The sequence below is a fragment of the Pyrgilauda ruficollis genome, unplaced genomic scaffold, assembly GCF_017590135.1.
Source record: "Pyrgilauda ruficollis isolate IOZ18807 unplaced genomic scaffold, ASM1759013v1 scaffold23, whole genome shotgun sequence".
Taxonomy (NCBI): domain Eukaryota; kingdom Metazoa; phylum Chordata; class Aves; order Passeriformes; family Passeridae; genus Pyrgilauda; species Pyrgilauda ruficollis.
In genome coordinates this window covers 16503714-16528909 of record NW_024522539.1, presented here as the reverse complement: position 1 = coordinate 16528909, position 25196 = coordinate 16503714, and the positions used below count along the sequence as shown (strand labels likewise).

The 25196-nt window shown below is 46.7% G+C and overlaps 1 protein-coding gene across 3 annotated transcripts in view; it reads right to left on the bottom strand.

Annotated features, from left to right (window-relative positions):
* Positions 1–24858, bottom strand: part of CSNK1G1 (casein kinase 1 gamma 1) — a 77247-nt gene extending 52389 nt beyond the window's left edge. For all 3 annotated transcript variants that reach the window (XM_041469019.1, XM_041469020.1, XM_041469021.1), the window contains exons 1-2: positions 24748–24858; positions 2036–2451 (exon numbers count right to left, since the gene is read on the bottom strand). In XM_041469019.1, coding sequence (XP_041324953.1) covers positions 2036–2213 — 178 coding nt within the window. In that variant the 5' untranslated portion in view covers positions 2214–2451; positions 24748–24858. The remainder of the gene's footprint in view (positions 1–2035; positions 2452–24747) is intronic.
* Between the last annotated feature and the right edge of the window lie 338 nt (positions 24859–25196).

Below are 25196 nucleotides of genomic sequence, written 5' to 3'. Positions count from 1 at the left end.
TAACAACATATGTATTATTAAAAAAAAACCCACTCAATTAGCAGGTGTTGCAATTTAAAACTGAATTTCTCTGTAAATTGACTTCTTCAGAAGTGAAATCTTTTCTATAAAGTCCATGCCATGAAACTTTACATGAGTCACAAAACCCAATACCACTAAAATTTTGAGAAATGTGAAAAAGAATCCTGGAAACAGGAGCTGCCTCCCTACAGTATGGGCAGCAGAGGAGGGGGGATTCTGCCCCTTGGCCTCACTCAGGTGAGACCCCACCTGCAGAGCTGCCTCCAGCCCAGGGTCCAACAGCAGCAGGACGTGGAGCTGCTGGAGAGAGCCCAGAGGAGGCCACGGAGAGGCTCTGAGGGTGGAGCCCCTCTGCTCTGGAGCCAGGCTGGGAGAGCTGGGGGTGCTCACCTGGAGGGGAGAAGGCTCCAGGAAGATTTTGGGGCCTCTTTCCAGTGCCTAAAGGGGCTCCAGGAGAGCTGGAGAGGGATTTGGGACAAGGGATGGAGGGACATGACAGGCAGGGGCAATGTCATCCCACTGCTAGAACCCAGGGTTAGATGGGATATTGGGAAGAAATTCCTCCCTGTGAGGGTGGGCAGGCCCTGCACAGGGTGCCCAGAGCAGCTGTGGCTGCCCCTGGATCCCTGGAAGTGTCCAAGGCCAGGCTGGTCGGGGCTTGGAGCACCCTGGGATAGTGGGAGGTGTCCCTGCCCATGGCAGAGGTGCAGTGGGATGAGCTTTCAGGTGCCTTTCAACCCAAACCATTCTGTGATTTGGTGACTTGGGCACCAGCTGAATAAACTCAAGAGCCATATATCCTGAGGGATCCACTAGAGCTGCTAAACCTCAGAGCAGAGCTTGGATTACAAAGCAATTCAACATCTCCGTGGGGATCCTGAGATCCTGACATTTGCTGGGGGTGGGGGGGGAGCTTTGAGAATCCAACAGAGCAATTCATGTTATGTCACTGTAAGGATCCAAATTTATCTTTAGCTGCCAATTATACTCATGTGCAGGAAGGTGGGAGTTTCCACCCTTGCCCTTAGTTTCTCTCCACCTTAGGAGTGTTATCTCTGCTCAGATGAATCAATAAAGCTACTCTGATGCAATGCTGAAACCAAAATACCCACTTACTGAGACACACCAGAAGTGAGCTGGCTGATCTTCACACCATGGAACAGCAGCACATGTATTGGTGCAATAACCCAACCTCGGAGTGGGAAATCACACAGATTCATTTAAGAGGACAGATTTTGAGCAGGAATCTACAAAGACACTATCAGTAGTGTTATGACCCTTGAGTTATGTGAGGCAACACCAGCTGCTTTCCCCATCTCATTTAAAACACAACCATTGTTTTTTTAGGATGACTTAAGAGCCCAGTGCACTGCTCTGCTTTGGTCTCTCAAGCAGTCCTAAACAAACAATGCATCAGTGGAACCATCTGTTTTGGGCAACCAGCTGCAAGACGTGGTCAGGAAACCAACAGACCATGAGCAAACGTCAGGCTGGCTGAGGGAGCCAGATGGCCACTCGGCACATCCTGCTCCTCGCCAGCCAGCCCAGCACACAGACAGAGCAGGGAGAGAGTGACGGGGCTGAAATTAGGGCACTGAGGTTAGAGAAGGACATGGAATTGAGTCTCAGTGCTGGGAAAGAGTCTTACCCATCCCTTAAATGGGTGTTCTAGCTTACAAACAAAAAATTGAGAGCAAGATTTAGCAATTCACAGTTAAGATTCTTTTTTCACCTTAGGCAAGACATTCAGCGCTGTGAACAGTCATCATTTGTTGGGATTGTTCAAAATTTGCATCTTTGGCCTCTCCAATGTATTCCCTTTGACTTTATGCAAACCAAAATCATGCTAAGAGTTACATCTTCTGAGTCAGAAGCTTCGGATAAGGCAGCTCAACACTTGGGAAACAAGACAGCACACGCATTTCCCGAGCCAGGGTAGGTTTTTATGTATTTATATTCCAGTGGTGAAATGCTAATTTGCATAATGCAGGCCACTAAAATGCTTGCTTCTTACCTAGTCTGAGTTCTCCAAAGTTCCCACACCCAATCTTCTTGCCCACTCTGAAGTTGGGTCCCACCATAAGGACGCCGGAGGACGCCGATGAGCTTGGCCGAGAACCGTGCCCGCTCCTTCCCGGCATTCCTTTTGTCGTCCGCTGCCTTTCATCCTTATCCCTATTAGGATGGTCCATGATCTTAGTGAAACACCTCTGCCAGCAAGCTGGCAGAAAGGAGTTGGAGTACACACTCTTCTCCTTAGAACAGAAATTTATATCCAAAAGTATCCGTGTTGGAGTTCAAGAGAGTCATGGAAATTCATGGAGTTCTTTTGGCACCAGATCCAGTTTCCTAATGCATCTTGATAATGTACCAAAGGGTCAGCTGTGTTCTTGAGAATTCAATAAAGGCAGGTTGCTTTTGGTTTCTTACCTGGGGAAAAGAAAAGATGCATTAAATAAAAATAATTATGTTAAAAAACCAGGTGAGAAAGGTACAACGTCCAGAACTTTCCTGGCCTCGAGGAATTTAACAGCTGTTTCAAACAAGCTGTTTCAAACAGCTGTTTCAAAACTTTATCATTTTCTTAACAACCTTCTGATAAAAAGCCCTGATGTCATGAAGAAATGTCAGTGCTGTCCATCCACTGTTGCTACTTGGCCCTTTCTTGGAAGCGTCTCAGGCCAGGTTGGATGGGGCTTGGAGCAACCTGTCTAGTGGAAAGCATCCCTGCCCATAGCTGTGGGTGGATCCAGCTGAGCTTTAAGGTCTCATCCAACCCAAGCCAGTCTGTAATTCCGTAATTCCACTGGAGTTATCAGGACTGACATCACATGCAGTAACCAAATTGTGGGTGGATCCACCTGAGCTTTAAGGTCTCTTCCAACCCAAGCCAGTCTGTAATTCCACTGGAGTTATCAGGACTGACATCACATGCAGTAACCAAAGTCATTCCAACTACACCAGCACGTCAGGTGGACACTGTGAGGAAACCACATCCCACCTTTAAAGCTTCTGTGAAGTCTAGGTTTGGTTTTTCCTCACTTCATACATTTATCAAGTACTACAGAAAAGCCAGACAAAAAATACAAAGGGGCCAATGTAAGGTGCCAAGAGAAGCAAATTTTGTAGCACTTAAACAAAATTCTCCTTTCTTTTACCTCTTTTCAAGTTGATCTAGATTATTTTGAATAACCTAAGTTGGAAGAGACCCATAAGGATCACTGAAGTCCAAACTGACCTCAGATACATTTGCTAATTCAAACTGCTGTTCTACAGAGATGACCAAAATGAAGAGACAAAGCACAATTAAATATTTTTTAAAAGCTGATAACTCAGTCTAAAGGGGACAAAACATAGATGCTTCTCAACCCTTGCAGGCCAAATGGTTGTTCTGTGCTCAGGAACAAGACCAAAGGAGACCGGCAGGAGCTGCAAGGATCCAGGAGGTCCTGCCCCACAAGGACAGTCCAGAGGTACCAGCGTGGTGGTTGAGCTTGCCCTCACTTCCCAAGAAATCAGCATGATATAGGGAAAGGTTGCAGGATGTCTCGTCTGCACAACTGCTGCATCAGGAGATGGTATCGGGCACTCTTGGGGTGCAGTTCTCAAGCAAGATTAGAATAAACACACCTGGAACTACCCCCATATCCCAGGATATAAAGGTACAGGAACACTGCTACATTCAGATTTTCCAGATGTGAACAGAACAGTTCCTGTGTAATTTAACCAACAAGGTTTGTGTCTTACTTCCAATGCCTCCAAAGCAATCACACAAGTGCTCAATGAGACCACCCAACCAAGAGGGCCTTGGAAGGACATAAACCACAAACACGCAAACAGGGGCTCACAAGTTATTCTACTCAGGCAGCTGGCTCAATTCTCCTGCAGAGGGCTTAGCAAGAGTTCCTTCTGTTCATTTTACCATGAAATCATTAAGGTTGGAAAAGCCCTTCAAGATGGTTGAGTCCAACCATTAACCCATTCAATGACGATCCTCTGGTCCACCAGAGGATGAAGCTAAGCTACTTCCAGTTATCCAAAAATAAAAGACAAGGATTATTACCCATTTACACAGAACAGAAGCAGGAGCCCTCCTGAAATCTGACTATTCTTTCCCTGGCCTCCAGCTGTGGAACACTTGTATTTCTGGAGACTTTCTGTTTGACCTAAGGCACCTGGATAGAAGGTGGGGGTCACTCACGTTGGATCCACAAAATGCAGGGAACTACCAGTTGGAAATTCCAGTTCTTGAGTACTTATAGAATCACAGAATTTTTGGTTGGACGGGACCTTAAAGCCCATCTCATTTAATTTCATCCTCTGTCATGGGCAGGGACACCTCCCACTAGTCCAGGGTGCCCCAAGCCCCGTCCAACCTGGCTTTGGACTCTTCCAGGGATCCAGGGGCAGCCACAGCTGCTCTGGGCACTCTGTGCCAGGGCCTGCTCACCCTCATAGGGAAGAATTTCTCCCTAATATCCAATCTAAATACATCCTTTCAGCTTAAAGCCCCCTTGTCCTATCACTTCTTGTTCTTGTAACAAGTCCCTCCTCAGCCTTCCTTTATGTCTGTCCCCTTTAGGAATTGGAATTCTCCTTGTCACTTGGGACAGCTGTGGATCCCTACAGAAAATGTCACACAGCATGTCTGCAGCATATCCAGGAGGTCTGACAATCACCAGGTCACCTGAGAACCTCCATGTGTCAGCCACACCACCAGTTTGGCCATAAACCAGAGTGGCAAGCTCCCAACGCGCTCCCAAACAATGTGTGAAACTCCATTTGTACCTCTGGCCTAGACAAAAGAGCTGGAGATGTTCATGTACCAGAAATTATTTAGCATTACCAAGCTTTACTTGTCCCTCAAATTAATTCCAGATTTAATACTCAGAACTGAATATGGATAAGCAGGAAGCATCCGTTACCGGTGAACTGGCTGAACTGGTTTTTCATCACAGACATCCCCACATGCTCTCAGCTGCCACGCTTGGCACAGACACAGCAGAGCTGTGCTTGCCCTGTGAAACCAGTCAGCAGGAGCAGTGATGAGGCTCTATCAGATATCAGAAAATCACTCTGCCTGGACTCCACCCCTGGCTGTCCTGGGAGGAGAGACTTCAAAACAAACAACATGAAAAAGAACCATCAGTGAAACTACGGAGTTTTACTGCTGAACTCAAACCAAACGTGAGAATGTCTTCCAGTGGCAGGTGGATTTACTCACACAGGTCTTCCTGATACAATTTTGGAAAAATAAAACTGAAGCATGGGAAGTTTTGGTCTATCTGTCTATTTGGTCTATGTCTGCTATAGCAAGAGAAGTAGCCACAGAACATTCCAGCCAAATGTTTCATTTCCAGTTACAGCCATTATCTTCCATATAATATAACATATGGGTCTGGCACTTGGGAACATGGCTTAGTGATGGGTTTGGCAGTGCTGGGAGAATGGCTGGACTCAGTGATCTCACAGGGATTTTCCCATCTAAATGATTCCACGGTGCTGGAGTGTTCCTAGGGTTGGATCACTAAGAAAGATGAGCAGGACACAGGAATTCTATGAGTAAAAACCCAGTAACACTTTGGAAAACACACTCGAACCCACCAAAGCCAGAGAAGAATTTTTTCCCCCTGGAGACCGAAGTCATTATTTCAATCAAGACTGAATAATTTATGACAGAGAACTACCTACAACCTCAGAAATGGAAACAAAAAAATCTCCAGCAAGAGCACAACCCCTGCCCAGTTTATACCTTGCTCAGCACATCTCAGATGGGACAAGCAACCCCATTATCCTCAGGCAAATTAAGCACAAATCCCACCACACATCTTCTGGCTCACAAAGGAAGACGTTAACAGTTACGAGCTCCTACGCCTCCGTCCTTCCCCCGCTCCCCATCTGGATCAGGTCTCCCTGGGGAGAAGGATGGAAAGGTCACGCTGACAGTCTGCAAACACTAACCATCCTCTCTCAGCTGAGAGCCTCCTGCAAGCAGGAATTCAGAGCAGCAATAGGTAAGTGAACCACGCCTCTGAGAAGCTCTTTATCACGGCCAAGCCGAGGAGCAGAGCCCAGCTGCCGGCACACGGGATCACACAAAGATCTTACACCATCATCACCACCTACTAAAAGTGTAAGTAGTAAATATGGCACCAAATATGGCCTTTGAGGACCAGCAGAGAACTCGGCTTTGGAGGGGAAGCAGCAGAAGAATGAAGACCAGACTGTCAGTCACATTAATATTTAAAGGCTGCTCAGAACACCAGGATGACTTCCTGCCATGATTCAAACTTTTTTATAATGATTCCTTCCTACCTTTCCACCCACTCAGCAAGATTGCTCCTCAAAGTTACTTCCATTTGAACAGAGCTGCATGAAGATATTTCCCTAATGGTGAATCAGCCCAATTCCAGGATTGATTTCACTACAATACAGTTGGAGACACAGGAACAGCTATTTAATGAAAGACACAGGCTTGAAAGGAAATTACTTGCAGCACAGTTAGCTAAGTAAAAAACAACAGCACTGTATCCGTCACGCTTCCAAACACTTAGACTCAAATCTGTGTCACGACCTCTCCTCCACTGATAAACCTGCAGCACAACAGCTAGAAACCAGCTTCCAGGTGGTGTTAAATCATGGAATGGTTTGGGTCGGAAGGGACCTTAAAGCCCATCTTGTTCCACTCCCTACCATGGGCAGGGACACCTTCCACGATATCAGGCTGCTCCAAGCCTGGTCCAGCCTGGACTGGAACAATTCCAGGCAGGTCTGGAGGGCAGCTGCTCTTTGTGTTGATATCCACAATCCAGTGTAAAGGAGTGTTTAATAAACGGCACAGAGACACAGCCTCACAATTTTTCAGGGGAGCCCTTCAGATGTAGGAAAGGACATCACAAATGAGAGGCTGGTGTAAAGAAGCCAAAGCCATTCTTGTTCCCCCTTTCCCTTGTTCCCCCAAAGGAAAATCTCACTTCCCCTGAACTCAAAACTTCTTTGACCTCCCTGAGTTACTCTGGAGACCCTTCAATGACAGGAACAAGTTTTCTCAAAGTCTTGGTTTGTGGCACAATTTCAGAAATCTGTCCAAATTGAAATAGTCAATGAACACCCCCTTTTTCAAACTGAAGCAAGCAGGCCTGGTCCAGGTCTGTGTGTGGTTTTGATCCCTGAAGGAGTCACTACATGCCAGAAATAAAACTGAAAATGCCTGGTGGATGAAGCAACACCCTAAAAAGCAGGAATTCAGCCCCATAATTCCTTTTTAAATCTTCTAGGAAGAGACATCCAAGAAAGCCCCATTTTCTGTTGGGATAGGTGAATTCATCCTGCTCTCTACAGACAGAGGACCACAATTCCTCAAAGCAGCTCCAGGACCATTGCTTTAGGACAAGGCACATGCCTTCCCACTGGGTTTTCCAACATCCACCCCACGTGCCTCTGTAAATACGTCTGGTAAGTCTCCTGATGTGGAGAGCACTTTCCAGACAAGATCTGCTACTTCCCACATGACTTCAAAGACTAGAAAATCCTCCAGGGCTCTCAAATGACATGTTATAAACACACAGATATGAGCTCACCAGCTTCCACCCTCACACTGTGTAAAAAGTAGAGCCTTCAGCAGCAGAAAACTTCACTGGCTTTGCCACAGATTGGGACAAAGCACTCACCCTCTGGAAAAGGGAGAGCAGCCAAGTTGCAGGTAAGGAGAAACATTTTGAAACTAGGACATACACGATGTGTTCACTCATGTTTTTAGCATCTACCAACTCATTTTATGAGCTCACACCCCTTAGTTTAGAGAATCAAGCTGGCTTTGTATGCTCTGCCTCACTGTGCGCCTTAACAGCTTCCAAGGTGTCAATGCTCTGCCTTTATTGAAGTGCAATTAGGGAAGCCTTCGTTCCCAGCTCTGCTCTCTTCTGCAGGGACACACATCTCCACAGGCTTCACATCCCTTAAAGCCTTCTCATCCCACTGCTTTTATCTCCCTGCTTTCATGGCATTCCATTTCTTATCCTGCTTCTGTCCTTCCAACTGGCCACAACAAAATTTTCTTCTTCTGCAGCCATCCCGTTACTTACTCCTGACAAAGTCACTGTTCTAATAATGAGAAGAGTTCTGAGGTTTGCCCTGCTCCTGAAGAGAGAAATGAACAGATTACCAAATATCCTATCTTAGAATCACAGAATCCATAAGGTTGGAAAGGCTCTCTAAGGTATTGAGTCCAACCATTAACCCAGCACTGCCAATGCCACCACTGAACTGTGTCCCCAAGTGCCACCTCCACGCATCTTTTGAACATTTCCAGATGTGGTGACTCCACCACTGCCCTGGGCAGCCTGTTCCAATCTTTGACAAACTTTTCCCCCAATATCCAAATTAACCCTCACCTGGCACAGCTTGGGGTCGTCTCCTCTTGTCCTGTTGTTTGTTCCCTTGCAGCAGAGCCTGACTTCCCCACCCCCTCCTGCCAGGGGGTTGTGCAGAGCCAGAAGTTCCCCCTGAGCCTCCTTTTCTTCAGGCTGAGCCTCCCCAGCTCTTTCAGCTGCTCCTGGTGTTTCAGACCCTTTCCCACCTCAGTTCCCTTCCCTGGACACCCTTCAGCCCCTCTCCTTGCTGTGAGAGGTGCAAAACTGACCCCAGGATTCCAGGTGTGCCAGTGCCCAGTACAGGTGGTCAATCCTTACCCTGCTCCTGCTGGTCACCCTATTGCTGACACAAGCCAGAACACTGCTGGTTTTTTGGCCACCTAGGCACACCTGGGCTCATGTTGACCATTACAGGTCCTTTTTCACCAGGCATCCTCCAGACACCAACTCCACACCTGGAGTGTTCCACAGGGTTGTTGTGACTTAATGCTGTTGACCCTCACACCACTGCCTTGTCCCATGGATCCAGCCTGCCCAGATCCCTCTGCAGAGCCTTCCTGCCCTCCAGCAGATCCACACTCTTGGTGTTACCTGGAAGAGGGCCCTGCTCTGGTGCTTGGCTATTACCCAAGCCAAGGAAGGGAAGATGGAAGGTCAAATATTTTCCCTGCTCAGACATAAGAAATATCTTTTTTGGGGCTTTTTTGTGCCTTTTCATCTCCCACTCAAGAGCTTTCTGGTTACTTCAAGGATCTTCCACTGGATGTATTCCAACTCCCCCGCTGTACCCCAGCAGCACCTCTACACAGAGATCAGCATTTATCTGTGCTTCCCCAACCAGCACTGCACTGACCTGGTTTCAGTGTCCTCAATGTTGTGCAAAACAACAGAAAAACTGAAAAAGTAGGTCAAAATTCTCTGCTGCAATTTAGAAGAGATGGGAGCAGCAGTGACAAAGCTGGCTGCCAACTACAGCAAGCAGGTGCACATCACGTCAGATGCCCCTCACTTGGGAGATTCTTCCCAACCTTGGAGGTTGCAGATGCCTTTTAAACATTATTAATTGCTTCTGTTGAATCATATGACCCAACAATTTAATCTTCAGCTTGTGCAGTTAGTTTTGCTCAGTACTTCATGGGCAGAAAATAAGGAGGCACACAAACAATATTTAAGTCTATATTGCTGGGAAGGGAGAAGAATGGACAACTGTGGATCACTGCTCTCATTCATTACTCATGAATGCCCAGGACTGTCAAGTCTGCATCCTCCAGTTAGAGTTTGTAAAAACAGGGATGAAACCAAATGAACTCGTGCCTTTTTCCTTCTGAGTAAAGGGAACTTCCAAGAGCTCTTTTCCTTGAAGGCCTTGTGAACATGCTAAAGCACATTAATTGTATAATCCCCAACAAAATATATTGGCAAGTTACTTTTCCAAGTGATCTCAGTTGATTGTTTCACTGAGAGTGATCCAAGCACCTATTCTCTAAGTTCATTCCTGAACTTTGCTCCCAATCCCCTCTACAGAAGCTCAGCACGAAAGCCAGGAATGTTTCCAAGGGAAAAACTTATTTAGTTGGAAATTTAGTTCTTCCACATGAGCAGAGTCAAAACAAAGCAGAGTCAAAACAAAGCATAGAGCATTTTCCAGGGAAGTGGATTGTGTGATGTGAGATCAATTCATCGACTTCTCTCCCCGAACTGAGTCCCAGCCAAACGTGTGCCAGCAGCCAGGGATGCACATTCCTATAGATGTAAAAAGGACTAGAGACCATAATCTGTCAGAAAATGAGGGTTAGGGCTGTCTATGAAGAGGTAGATTATGCTGGAACAGCTAAAGGAACAGCTGAATGCTGGAATAAAATGAAAAAAATCCACTCATGAAACCTGAGCTCTACATATTCTGGTTTTGTTTTTTTTTTAGGCTGGGTAGAGTAAAAGCTGAAGTGCAACTGTCAGATCAGTGTCTCTGTATCTTCTGAGGCTTGAGCAGACGTGAGACTCGCATCCCTCCGTAGAATTCCCATTGGAGTGCCAGTGCCTGGCTGTGAGCAGCACATCCCTGTGATCCATGCAGGCCATGCATCCCACCAGCCCCAGGACGGCATTCCCTGCATCCCAGGGGTCCTGCATCCTGCTGTCCCTGCCTGGAGGGGACTCTCACACCAACAGCACTTTCAGGATCTACCTTCTGACAGTACAGCAGCTTTACCATCCAGTGTTTAGAATCACTGAGGTCAGAAAAGACCTCCAAGATCATCAAGTCCAATCTTTGAACAGCTTCTCAAAGAGCCTGGTGGTCAGGATACCACCTCTGCTCACAAAACAGGCTGTGTAAGGCCACAAAAGATCAGGTTTCAGCAGAAATATGTATTTATGGGGATGCTACAGAGGAAATGAGAAAATCTGCCAGCAGCAAAAGCTCTACAGCTGTCCCTGCAGAAGTTCTCTTCTCTGATATCCAGGCATCATAAACCTGTAGGTTTAATTTGCTTCTTAAAATACCAAGCTGTTTAACAGCAAAAAGAGAGGTGCAGATGTCCCTATACCATCCCCTTCCTTCCAGGCAACAGATTTGAAGAAGAAAAGGGCAAAGATGACTTCTAGACAGCCATGTACATCCATCATCAAGGAATAATCCACAGCACATGGATTCAGGTGCATCCATGGTGGTTGATGAATGCAGTTTGCAGTTCATGCTATCAAAGTCCTTGACAAGACCACCACAGGAGCTTAGGCTCTGGAGCAGCCTTGGATCACTGGCAGCAACATCACTTTTACAGATTTACAGCCTAATTTAACACAGATGCACCTCAATCATCTATGACTGTTTTATCTGCGCTCTGTCTGGCAAGGAAAAGCAGCACAGAGGATAAATTGCAGACAGGCTCAGACAGCCTGGAAGGACTGGTGAACTTGGCAGCCAAACACAACTTCCCCCCACCCCCAAAAATCTTGGTAGTCTCCAAACCGTGAAGTGCTTGCTTCTGCTTCAGAAAAGAATGCAAATATCAAGTTTAGAGCCAAGGCAGCTTTCACAGTGTGTGTGAGGTGGGGAAAAGCCTCTCACCAGAAGAAAAGTCCTTGTGAAGTTGAGGAGATGGGTCAAAGAAAACTGAAGACACCTTGATGGCAAGGGTGGGCAGAAGCCGTGCTAGTGGAACCCAGACCTGAGGTGCTGAGAGCCTTTTGGCCCTGTCCAAAGTGAATCCAGGATCCAACAGGTATGTGTTTCCCCTGTGGAAGGCCACATTCCTGTCAAGTGCCATCCAGAATCCATAAGAAGTGTCATAACAGAACAGCAGTGAGGTGGGATTCAGAGGCAGGGTCTTTGTATTCCAACTTAAGAAAGCCCCAGAACACCAGGCTTGGCTTGTGGTTACCTGATGGGAACAGGTTGTCCCCTCTCTGTCCCACCAATACCTAGAGCACTCCCAAAAGCTGAGGACAAACAAGCAGAATGGTTTCTTTGCTGCCTCAGCTCAAAATGACACCAAACGTCTGCTAAGTCTCATATCAGCTCCTAAAATGATCTTCAGACACCACTGGTTAGACTCAGGATCAGCCTCCTGGTGCTCAGTGTTTGCACCTGATGGCTCAGGAGACAGGAAAACATCTGGGCTCTCACAGCACTGAGTTCAAACATGGGTGTAAGGGCTCTCTCAGTGTCCAAGTGTGCACCACAGAGCAGCAAAGCCTTGGAGAATATTCCACTTCCATGCAACAGGAATGAAGTGATGAGGGTGCACCAGAAGCAGGTGGCTTCAGAAAGGGATTTTCACACAGGTACCTAATTCAGGGAGATATTTAGTCACTGGGTGCCAAACACACCATGAACTGGGCACGATTCAGCCTGGCTCAGGTGTGTCCTGCAGGGATGAACAGCAGCCACCAGCCAAAGCTTGTGTGGCTGTAGGAGACTGTGCATCCATGTCCTTCTGTGATTCCAAGGACGACCCCACAGTAACTCAAGCAGCTGTTCTTCACCACCACACAGCTTCATACAAAGAGAGGATGAAAAGATAAGAAGGGAACATGCCCAAGAACAGTGGAGTGGGTAGAAGTCTCAAGTACACTCTGTGCAGCTGAACTTTAAGACTTGGCCCGGCAGGCAAAGCCCAAATGCCCCACAGCAAATGGGGAAGAGAACTCTGCCAAGTCTGTGTCACTCCATCCCACAGACTCTTGATGATGCCTAAAAGACTTCATTCAAGGCTGCTCATCACTAAAAACTCCTTATAAGAGCTGGGTAATAAACTGGAAACATGGTGATGTAAGAGCTGGAACAGCAGCAGTTCTTGAAAAAATGGTGATGGTAATGCCACCAGGAGAGAGATGGAGTGTATTAAGGGAAAACACAAGAAAACATGAAAGTCATGATTTAATGTCCATATTTTTTCCTTTTAATGCCTGAATGTTACCTTCTCCTTTCGTGAAGATTCTGCCTTTTCCAGCAGTCAAGGAGAGAGGAGCAGACCACACTCTCTCTGCATACAATGAGACATTTGGCAGGAATTTGACTGACATCACCTACATATTTTGTTTGCAATTAAACCACATCTTGAAAAGGAAACAATGTACCTGAGACCTACACAGGGAGAGAAATCTGCCCCAGCCTTTAATGGGCTGCTTTTCTGGAGGTGAATTGCTGTCAGATGGGGGTGACTAACCATTCACCTGCTTATGAGGCTTAGAGCACAAGGGAGCTGGAAAGGTAAGAACCACAACCCCTACATAATAAATCCTGCTAATTTGGGCTTAATAAATCAGTACTTCAGCCTAAGCAACCCAATGCTGTTGTCAGCACCCTGATTACTTGCCACCTCTGTTTTGGGAGAGGAAGAATTTTATTGGGATAGATAATGTCCATTAAAAACTGCCAGAATTTGATATTTAAGGCACTGTTACACCCAAAGCCTGAAACCTTCTACAGCAATCCCTTCCTGGTATGGGATTATACAAACTCCATGATGTCAGCACTGCAGCCCCAAAACAAGCTGTCCCACCCCAAAACTCACAGGGCAGCATCCTTATGGCACATAAAGAGCCATAATTTCCTTCCTCTCTGATAAGACTCCCTGTATCTCCCAGATCTCCCAACTCTGTGTCCTGATGAGACAGCTCAGCTGTCAGAAGGATCTGGATTACCTATGCCACCAAAAGGAGCTAGGAATTACATCCAGACCAAGCAAAATACCCCCTGGAGAAGCACAACGCCCTTGCAGGCAGGCCAGAAGATGTTTAGATCCTGTCTCTTGCCTTTTAAATTTTCATTTATTGTAATTTATTTTTCTTCATTTATTTCTAAATGAAGCAAAGGTCACTCTGTTCGCTGGCAGTTGAGCTGCCTCCTCCCCAGTGCAAGGTCCAGTCTTGGTTACTGGTCTAATTCTGTGCTGGTGGCTACACCCACACAAACACCATCAGCTCCATAAAAATCTGCACTTCCTCAGCAGGGCAATTAGGCACTGTAAACCCCAAATAAACAGACAAACAGTTGCATTTGTTCACAGAAACAAAATGTTTGCGCCCAGCTCCTTCCTCAATCCGGCAAGGAAGTGGCCTGTGGCACCCGCCCGCAGGGGGAAGCCAAGTAGGAGCCACCAAAACTCCAAGAGCACCCACATGGCTTTAAAAAAATCATAATACTTGAAGGTTTGTGCTGTTGGTTGGTTTTCTGGGGTTTTTTTTCCTCAAATTTGAAGCTGTCAGCTCCTTAGAAGCCTTCACACACTGGATGGGTATTTCAGCTCCTTCCAGGTGTACTAGGAAGCACCATCCCACACCTGTAGTTTTTCTACCTGTGCTTTCACAGGTGCAGCTTCTTTGTAAAATGATGTCAAGATGAGGTCCATGTGCTGCAGGTGGAACAGCATCAGTAGAGATGGAGTCTCTGCACTGGCACTCTTGTAAAGCCATCCTGCACACCAGAACACATCTGGGTAGCATGTGCAGCACCAGAGATGGCAATAAACACGCTCTGGTTTCTCACAGTGACAGTCTGGAGAAGTTTCAGAGACATCTTCTTGCCAATACCCATCCAGCTCTCACATGGGCATCACCAAGGTCATAAAATTTCCCCCCTCAAGCTCACAGTCAAGGGACAAATTTAAATTTGTGAAGGGTCAGCCTGGTTAAGGCATCACTATCCTTCTGAACACAGGCTGGCAAACGGGGGGTCAGACATCACCTGCCTTTGCACTGGGTGATGGACAATGTGCCCAAGAGGATGTTAATGCCTACGAGGACATCTGCAATCCCCTAAATCTCTGCATAGTGAGAAAAATACCATGGAGCTGTGGTAGAGGAGGGTTAGGTTGGATATTAGGAAATTCTTCCCCCAGAGGGGGGTCAGGCACTGAAAAGGCTCCCCAAGGAATGGTCCTGGCCCCAAGGCTGCCACAGCTCAAGGAGCTTTTGGACAATGCTCTCAGGGACATGGGATTATAGGGGTGCCCTGTGCAGGGCCAGGTGTTGGACTTGATGATCCCTGTGGGTCCCTTCCAACTCAGGATATTCCATAAACTATGATTTTTCAAGTCACTAGCAGTAACTCCAAAGCCACATCCAGCTTCAACGGCACATTTATTTTCATTATTAAGCCAAATTGTGGAAATGCTGCTGTGTTAAGGTCATGGCAGTGGATTTAATTCATGTCAGCTGCTGTCCCTGACACTGATAACCCTTTATGTGCATCTCAGCACGGTGTCACCGCCTGATGCTTATCTGACAGGTCAATCAAAGGCACTTCAACGGTGAGTGAACACCTGAGCTCCCTTTCTGAGGTCACCTTGCTGTTTTGGTTACATCCATTACAACCTGTGCCAGAAGAGCATTACCACTGGAGCTACTCAATGCCCTAAAGGAGGGATACTGGATTACCAACCCACAGCACGCCCAGGGAGGGCAAGTGGCAGGAACAGGCAGCGCTGACACAAACGTTCAAGCTCACGGTGCGTCCTTTGGAGCAACGTCAGCTCGAGGAAGCAGCCTGTAAAGCAGCAGGGAAATAAGCTGAAGGGATGGTTCAGTTTCAGAGAGGTAATTTTACATGACAACTCTTCCTGCTTCTCTCCTTTCCCTCGTGTTGAGGACTTTGCACAGTTCACGGCCTGGCTCCGTTTGCTCTGAGCTCCAGACGTGCCTATGTAAAGGGAATATTGTGCCAAAACAAACAAAGCTTCCACCCACTTGTGGTCCAGCAACCCATTAGGAAGGAAAGACAAAGCACACATAACTAAAACTATAAATACCCACTGGTATGGACAAGAGTAAAGGCTTGTGGTTGACAAAAACAAGGATTTTGCTGCATTCCTCAAGGCATTAGACTTATATGTTGACACTCCTGTTTCAGAAGTTTCTAACCCTTTCCTGTGTTTATAGACTGGTTTGGGTTGGAAGCTCAGCTTGTTCCACCCCCAGCCACGGGCAGTAACACCTCCCACTATCCCAAGCCCTGTCCAGCCTGGCCTTGGACACTTCCAGGGATGGGGTAACCACAGCTGCTCTGGAAAATCTGTGCCAGTGCCTCCCCATCCTCAGACAGAATTTCTTCCCAATATCAAATCTAACCCTGCCCTCTGGCAGTGGGGAGCCACTCCACCTTGTCCTGTCCCTCCATCCCTTGTCCCCAGTCCCTCTCCAGCTCTCCTGGAGCCCCTTTCGGCCCTGGCAGGGGCTCTGAGCTCTCCCTGGAGCCTTCAGGCAGTGTCCAGATGAACACCCCCAGTTTTCCCAGCCTGGCTCCAGAGCAGAGGGGCTCCAGTCCTTGGAGCATCTCCATGGCCTCCTCTGGACTGGCTCCAGCAGCTCCATGTCCTTTCTTTGCTGGGAGCCCTGAGCTGGAGGCAGTTCTGCAGGTGGGGTCTCACCTGAATGGGGCAGAATCCCCCTCCTCTGCTGCCCAAGCTGCAGGGCACTGGGCTTTGGGGCTGCCAGGGCTGTGCTCAATCCCTTTTCCACCCAGCCAGTGTTTGTGCTTGGGATGGCCCTGGCCCAGGGGCAGGACACTTCACTTGCTGAGTTCCATGAGTTTCCCACAGTCCCACCTCTCCACCAGCCTGCTGGCCACAACATAAAGTTGGCATCAATCCCACTTAACAAAGAATCCAAAGACCCTGAATTTCTCCACCGTTATGATGAAGTCACAGGAGACCTACCCACACATATTCCCTCAGTGAGGAAAATAATGAAGTTATTACTACCAGCTCAGCTGTGCAGCATAACACAAAGGAATCCACATGGGAATGGAGGTGGTTTTCCCTGTTCACAGAAAAAGCTTCAGAACTTGGGCCTTATTAGACACTGGATCATCCAAAAATGAAACCACATTTCCTAAGACATCCTTGAATTCACTTACTCCAGCAGCAGAAGCTTTAGGAAGTGTGTGCAGCTCCATGAAACTATATTTCCCATCCTAGAATGACTTAAAAATTAGTGACACTGCAGAGAGAAGCCTAAAGGTTCCTCAAGAACCAAAACTGTGATATAGCAACAGTTTGGTGCAGAGAGATTATAAAACACCTTGTGTATTCCCTGAATCAACAATGAGAGAAACTGAAGCCAATGCCCTGAAAGAAAATACTGAACAAGGAATGACAATCAGAGGAAGTCTCTGGAGGTGGAGGAGAAAACTGTTTATTCTACCTCTCACACTCATCTGGACTTCAGAGTTAAGTTTATTGTTTAAAACAAAGCAGAGATGCCACCCAGGTACTCACAGAGATCTACAGCCAAGGGAAGCACATCCCGATGATAGCATTCCTTTATCCTGCACTGCATGGCCCTGGACTAATCACAGCTGGCACATTTCTTCACACTGAACCTCAGCACTTATTTCACAGGCAGTAACCTCACTGAGCAGAGACACACCACCTTTTTCCACCCTATTAGTTTTAACACCATCATCTAAAACAAGACATGGAGGGGGTGTCCCATGCAGGACTTGCCTCCAAACCATGGGAGAAGCCAGTTGCTACCGAGCCTCTTTGCCCTCTGAGAGGCACAAACCTCCCATCTAAATCTTCCCCCACCACCAAATCTTCACTTAAATACAGGCTGAGCTCTAAGAATCCTTTGCTGGAACCCTGCCTCCCTCAACCACAGATCCCCTTTAGGTGCTATCTTAAACTGTATTTCCAAGAGTAATTACTCCATTACAGCACCTGTCCCCCCTCCCATGCCAACAACATGACCTTGAGAAAGCTGGAAAAACAAGCCCCATTCTTCTGCCTAAAAGGCAGATCTTCCACAAGAAAAGACAGCACCTCTTGATTGTATCTCTAGTCAACAGCCCAGTACTTCAGGCACTTTTTCAAACATTGTTTTTGTGGTTTGAAACCCAAAAATGGCTCTGTACTCAGCCACAAAATACCCTTTTGAATCACCACATGCGGAAGAAAATTCAGGCTATTTCTAGCTGAGTCTTCTCACTCAGATCATGAAAACAGGCAGGTGGCACAAGGGCATTTCAGATTATTCCTGAGAAGCTGATGCCATGACAATGCAATCAGGTGTGATGGACAAGCACCAGGCAGCCAACCCCTGGGAGCATGGGGAGAGCACAGAGATGCTTTGTGTTGGAGTGAAGGATTCAGAGACCATCTCAGAACCTGTAATATCACCAGTGCAACGGTGCTGGACTGGCTTTCCCCACCTGACTGACCTCACCCTGCTCTGGGTGAATCTGTGCAGCCTCCTGTTCCCACAGCTCAGGGAACAGAGCCCTGGGACATGAGAGGTAGCTCATCCCTTCTTGCACATGTAACCTTCAGAGCTCATTTGAGGTCAACCACCATCCTTGTTCACATGGAGCAGCTCCATGTCCGCAAAGATGGCATCCCAGAAAAAGCAAAACTTGATAGAATTTCACTGTGGCCAATTTAAACATCTGCATCAGAAAAGGTCTTTTTAACCTATTTTCCATTTCCATTGACAGGCAAGACAACAAGAATTGGAAGAATGTTGTTTTGTCACAGAAACTGCCCAGATTTGATTCTCATTCACCTGGAGAAGAAAGTTTAGGTGGGAAGGAAACTGTCTGCCTCCTGCTACAGGAAATGTTAAAAATTAGACCTCCCAGAAGCTGAGGGCAACATTACAATGGAAAGCAAACTCTCAACCACGCTGGTCTGGCCATCATCCCTCCCAGGCTACATCTCAGGACAAGGAGAAGTTGCACATGGAAAAGGAAACAACCTACCTAAATACAATTAACCCCTTGTTTGCGATGGATCATCGCTTGACCACATCTATAAAGTACCAGTCTGATGTCCCCAAGAGACCTGGCTTCATTACCTGCACTCCCTGAAGTGATTTACAGCCCTGCAAACCTCTGCTGCTGCTTGAGGAAGAGAAGATTACAACAACCATGTATTTGCCTGCAGAAATCACATCACCTGCCAGCTGGCCAAGAAGGAGGTTGGACAGTCCCTGTCTGCAGCTGATCTCTCCTCTTCCACAGCAACATGTGCAGATGCTGCACAGCACAACCTGGGACCACTCACACCAAGGGACATCTGACAGGGAACAGGAGATGCCACTTCCAGGAGCCAAGCTCTTCTGACGACCCCTGAAACACCACCAGATATAGGGGAAGATGCCCAAGTGTCCTCTGACATCTCCTACACACCTGCATGCTGAGAAAATGAAAGGATTCATACGATTTTATAATCTTTTCCAGGGATTATTCCCTGGATTACTGTGATACGTGCATGCTAGCAGTGGGGTTTGTTTGTTCTAAGAAAAGGTCAGTGGTACTGTATGACAATCTTCCCAACTCACATACTTGTAAAAAAAACAGCTTATACCTGATCTAGGTGGTGATCAGGTACAAAACTTAGCAATCAAGCTTTAGTTTTCCCTGGTAGTGTTTTTTTCCCCAGTAAAGTCATCAGTGAGACCAAGCCTTCAGCACAGCTCAAAACCAGCCTTCTCAACTCTGTTTACAACAGCACAACCACAGAGTCTGGGTGTGAGTCAAAGCTCCATATGTACAGCAATCCACATACTCATGGAATCATGGAATGGTTTGGGTGAGAAGGGCCCTTAAAGCTCATCTCATTCCAACCCTCTGCCACTGGCAGGGATGCCACTCACTATGACAGGTCCCTTCTAGATTTGATTTTAATCTTTCAGACTCAATCATCTGGAAGTGCTGAAGCTCAGAAAGAGGGGTTGAGGTAATGAGAAAAAGCTCCTAATCCTTAGAATTAAAACAATTAAGTCTTTACACCTTCAGAGTCATGACCCAAAGGAAGTGAGCAACAAGGAAACATTCCCAGATAAAAATCAGTTTATCCTAGCAACATCTTCTATCCTGTCTACAAGCACTTACCAGCAGCTGCCTTCAGGTGAAGCCTCAAATGGCCCCACAGCATCCCAGGGGCCTGAAACAGAGCAGCTCAGGCTCCTCCAGCCCATTCCAGGGATGGAACAGACCATGAGCAGAGCATTAGTAGCTCAGCAGCCAGGCTGAGACAGGCTAAAATCTGAAATTAGGCAAAGACAAGGCAAGTCCAGCCCAGTGGAGCTCCCAGCATTGGCAGCCACGGTTCAGGGTCGCATCTCCCACGGTGTGGGGAGAACAAGGGAGCTCCACGAGCAGTGAGAGCCCCATACTGGCATGGTTACAATGAGGAAGGAGAGTGGGAGGCAAAGCCAGGCTTTAGGTGTCTCATTTGGGCTGAGGATGAGAGGACATGGCCTCAATCTGTGCCAGGGGAGGTTCACGTTGGACATCAGGCAGAATTTCTTCTCAGGAGTTATTAAGCATCAGAATGGGCTGTTCAGGGAGGTGGTGGAGTCACTATCACTGGAGGTGTTCAGGAAACAACTGATGGTAGGACTTAGTGTTCTGTTCTAGTTCAAAAGGTGGTGACTGGTCGAAAGTTGGACTTCATCTTAAAGGTGTTTTCCAATCTACTTGATTCTGTAATGCTGGGATGAGATAATTCTGACTGAAGAGCTGAACCAGCTTACCAAACAGGCATGCCCGGTACACATACATCAAATTAACATCCAGCTACCCCAAAAGGCACCTTCCTGGTGCTCCATCCACCAAACACCTTCAAGTCCCTCCTTTTCACTAGCTCTGGCACTTGTTTGACCTCTCAGTGAGTCAACTCCAGAACTGCAGGGCTGGCTGCCAGCTGAATGCCAGACTGGATTGGGTTGGAAGGAACCTTAAAGCTCATCCAGTTCCATTCCCCTGCAGGCAGGGACACCTTCCACTAGCCTAGGCTACTCCAAGCCCCGTCCAACCTGGCCTTGAGATACTTTCATCTCCAAAATCTTGAAAATATCTTCAGAGCTGAACTTCTCCACCCACTCCTTACTTCTCAGGTACAGAGCTATCACCAGTTACAGACCAGTAAATTTCCTCTTGAAGATCATCTGTCCTGTGCACATATCCGTGCCCAAACTGCACAAGAAGCAGCAAAATGGAGCAAGATATCCTTGTGGGGAAGGGAAGTGGCACAGCTCTGCCTTGATTTATGTAGTCTGTGCAGACCTGGACAATAAAACAACAGACCCAAAAATCCAGGCTGCAGATAATTCATCCCCAGCCAAGAATCCCTGTGCAATCTTCTCCCACACAAAGTGGTGCTGGATGGACAGGACAAATCCCTAGAATGGGGAAGGACCAGTTTCAGACACAAGAGCTGCTGGGAACTTCTTGCAGTGACCACCAGGACCACACACCCCACTGGGTCACTCCCTTCCCCCAGCTGGAAAACTGAGGGAGGAGTTGGTTTCCCATGGAAATATGAAATAGTCTAGCAAAGCACAAGGTTGATCACAGAGGAGCTACAGACAGTAGGACTCCCACAGTGGCATATCCACCAAAGAGAATTAATCCATACAGTGCTAATTGCCCAAGTAACAATAACAGCTGTAAGACAGCTTGATCCCATCCCCCAGCTCCCAACACCACATTTATGGAAACACTAAAAACCACAGACCTAAAAACTAAAAATCTCATGGTACACCACAAAAATCAGTATCCCTCATTGCTGGAATCAAACTGCAAGGCTTGCAGTGGGGTTTTAGCAAGGAAATGGAAATCACACTGGCATACAATTGTTCCGCCTCCCTGTTCGCCTTCACACATTTCTCACAGGTCAATTTTAAAGAATTAAGTCTTGTTCAGTGAAACATCTGGTGGCTGTTGCTAGAGGAAACCGACTATCTGCAACATTTGAGCAAAAATAATGAGTTACATAAAAGCCAGACTGCATAAGCAAGGACAAGTGTTTTGCCAGTCTGTGAATCTCAAAACTTTACATGAAACCTCATGTTTCATTTCTGGGTTAGAATACAATGAAGTCAACTCACATGCATTACAAAACCCATGAAGATTTGAGTTTTCTCTAAGTTTATGAGGATATAATTGTGCTGCAACTGTCCTACAGATTTTCTGCCAACAGCACAGACAGATGAATTACAGCAAAAATGGGCTATTTCAGCTTTAGGCACTTCCAGACTCAGTTCAAGACAGAACAAGTTCAAGAGTTAGAGAAGAGGGTTTTGGTCTTTCACTGTTTGAGTCAGTTCTCCTATGCCTAATGGAAGAATATTCCCTCCAAATGCTACAGATCCCCTTCTCCTCAGGGTTTCTCAGTGTCTGGAGACCAGCAGTGACCAGCTGAGGCTGCACTGGGCTGAACAGGAGGAGTGATTTCGTGGGACAAGGTGAGAGGAGCTCTAATGTATCACCAGAAGCCTTTAAGATTTCAGGGCTTTCATGGGGCTCTCCAGCTCCTGAAGTCCCACAACTGGAAGGGCAAAATTCCCAAGAACACCTCCAGCAGGCAGCTCTAACATACTGGAATTGCACTTCACACGATGTACCTTTCTACAAATAGATATTGCTGTTTTTTGAGGAGTGCTTAAGCACTTAAATAATCCAGAAGCCTGATGGATGACTAATACAACTAGAAAGCTCCACGTACAAAAAGAAATTTAGGCTTCCCCACATTCCTAGGGCTGCTCTCAGGATGCAAGCAGGGTACAGAGGAGGCACCTATGCCTTCACAGCTGTCTCCCTGCTTTTGGACATCAGCTTGAGGCTGCAGCTGCTGTTGCTCTTGCTCATTTATGCCACCCAGGGAAAAAAATTTACACCTAAGGCCAAATTCCTCAAGCTGGACATGGCTGACTGAGCATGGCAGTGCCAAGAGCCAGCTCCTCACTCACAGGGATAAAGTCTGGTTCTGCAGCTCAAATGAGGGAGGGAAGCATCTGGCACTGGTTTCACTGGGGCTGGGAAGAAGTCAGGCCAGTGCACCTCGGGGAAACTGAGGCAGGGAACAGCAGGTGAGGACACACACTGACAAGGGATGGCACGAGGCAGAGTGCTGGCTCACAGCAGCACCTGTGGAAGTCACAGAATGGGAAAAACAGTGTGTCCTTAAATATTAAATTAAAATATACAGAAAGATTAAAGGAGGCAGGAACAGGAAACAAGCTGCACCGAAGTGAAAAAGCATGCTAGGAACGCCAGCCTTGGGAAATGGGTATATCTGAGGCAAAAAACTTCCCAAGATCCCAGCCATCTTACAGGCAGGATACAGAAAAACAAGCCAGTGACTTCAGCTCCAAAAGAAACCCTCCACAATATCACAACAGCAAAGCTTTAGACTGCAGGGGCTTCTCTCTGAGAAAAAAAAATATGAAAGAGGCCCAGGCAGATGATGCAGCTTCTGCTGGGCTCATAGAAGATATTAAAGCACTGTGCTGCACCACCCTGAACTGCTCAAACTAAACACTTTTCAACAATTAATGACACTCCTACTACTGTCACCAAAAATAGACAAATTGGTTTTAGGGAATGGAGCTGCAAAAATAATTTGAGATACAATATCAAGCAAAATTGGAACCAGATTTCTCCTCCAGGCTGGAAGCTGCTGAGAGGATGAAACTGCGGCCCATCCACTGTGCTCCCTCCCACCCCCAGCTGAAATTACCAAAAGGCAAGAGCTCATGAAAATTTCTACAGAGAAAATTCTAAATGGAAATTACAATTTTAAAAGAATTTGTTTTGTTGCATCACTTTGACCAAAAATAGAAACAGCATTCCCAAAGGATGCTGCACAATTATGGCCCTAAACAAAATATCCCAATGACTTAATCAGGATCACTTAGTCTGCACAGAAAAAAAATTGTTTATCACTACATAAATGCATTTTCAGAAGTCCAGAAAAGGAACTCTGGTGCCAGTTTTAGCCTTTATGTACGCGCCAAAACCCCCCTGTGCTAAGCCTAAAGGTCACCACCCTCACCAAACCAGAACACTCACTGGTTTATTTCCATTAAATCAAGGGATCTACCCCCACTGGATTCAGTCCAACACTCTCACCTACAAATACTATTCCATTTGATTTCTGGAGAGGAAAATTTTCCGAACAACTTTGGTTTTGAGTTATCTGCTCATTCCATAGGTGAGCTGTTACAGATTAGATAACCTGGCCCTTATTTTATTTGTCACACAAACACACTTACACACACAACACAACAACTCTGCTCTGAGTTCACCACAAGAGACTCTGGACTCTCCCTGCCTTTAATCCTGCCCAATTTCCTTGTTAGTCACTGACAAGCAACACTGCAGCTACCTACTTCTCAGCTCTACACGTGTCTTTCTAAAAATAATGCCAGGGAAAGGAAATCAGGGATGCAAGTTCCCAGGTAAGTGACTTCAGATGAAAAATGCTGACAAAACTGAGAGGAAAAATAAAATCAAAATGGAAATAAGGAATAAGAATTGAACAACTTACATTTGGGTCTCTAAGCATCCTTCCATAGGCTTGGCAAATATTTTATTGATGATCCAGATAAAATACTGGATTTTTAGTGTCTTGCCGTAAATAGAGAATCAAAGAATCACAGAAGGGTTTGGGTTGGATGGGACCTTAAAGCCCATCTCATTCCACCCCCTGCCATGAGCAGGGACACCTTCCACTAGCCCAGGCTGCTCCAAGCCCTGTCCTGGCCTTGGATCCTTCCAGGGATGGGGCAGCCACAGCTGCTCCGGGCAACCTGTGCCAGGGCCACACCACCCTCACAGGGAACAATTTCTTACTTGTATTTAACCTAAATTTCCCCTATTTTAGTTTGAAGTTATTCTCCCTTGTCTTGTTCTGGATGAACAGTCCCTCTCCAGCTTCCCTGTAGCCCCTTCAGATCCTGGAAGGTTCTCCGAGGTGTCCATGCAACCTCCCCTTCTCCAGGATGAACAGCCTCAGTTCTCCCTCTTTCCACAAGAGAGGTGCCTCTTATCAAATATAGGTGAGTTTAGGTTTTTAGGAAGGAATATTTGAGCTCCAGGCTAAGACACTCTAGAACATGTGGCACTCACCACCTGATGTGTAATCCACTTCTTAGGCTTGTTATCCAAAATCACAGGGCAGGGAGTGCTGGGGCACGGGAGCAGCAGAGCAGCCAGGCACTCATATCTGTACCAAACCTGGTAAGGAAGAAAACATATTTTAGCAAGGCTCCATGCAACAGTTTACACCAGTGACTTCCAATCTTACTGTATTCTGCTTAAAAACAAAAAAAGCATTGTTTGGTTTCAGCTAGATATGGCAGCATCCAAGTACTGGGGATGAAACAGAGCCAAACCCCACTCCTCATAGGAAAATCATGCTCCTTACCCTATGTCAGGGCAAACTCATAGCTTTCCATGCAATAAATAATGTGAACTTCAGTTCAGAAAACAGTGTGTTTTTAAAAAAAATACATTACTCCTCATAGGAAAATCATTCTCCTTACCCTATCAAGTCAGGGCAAACTCATAGCTTTCCA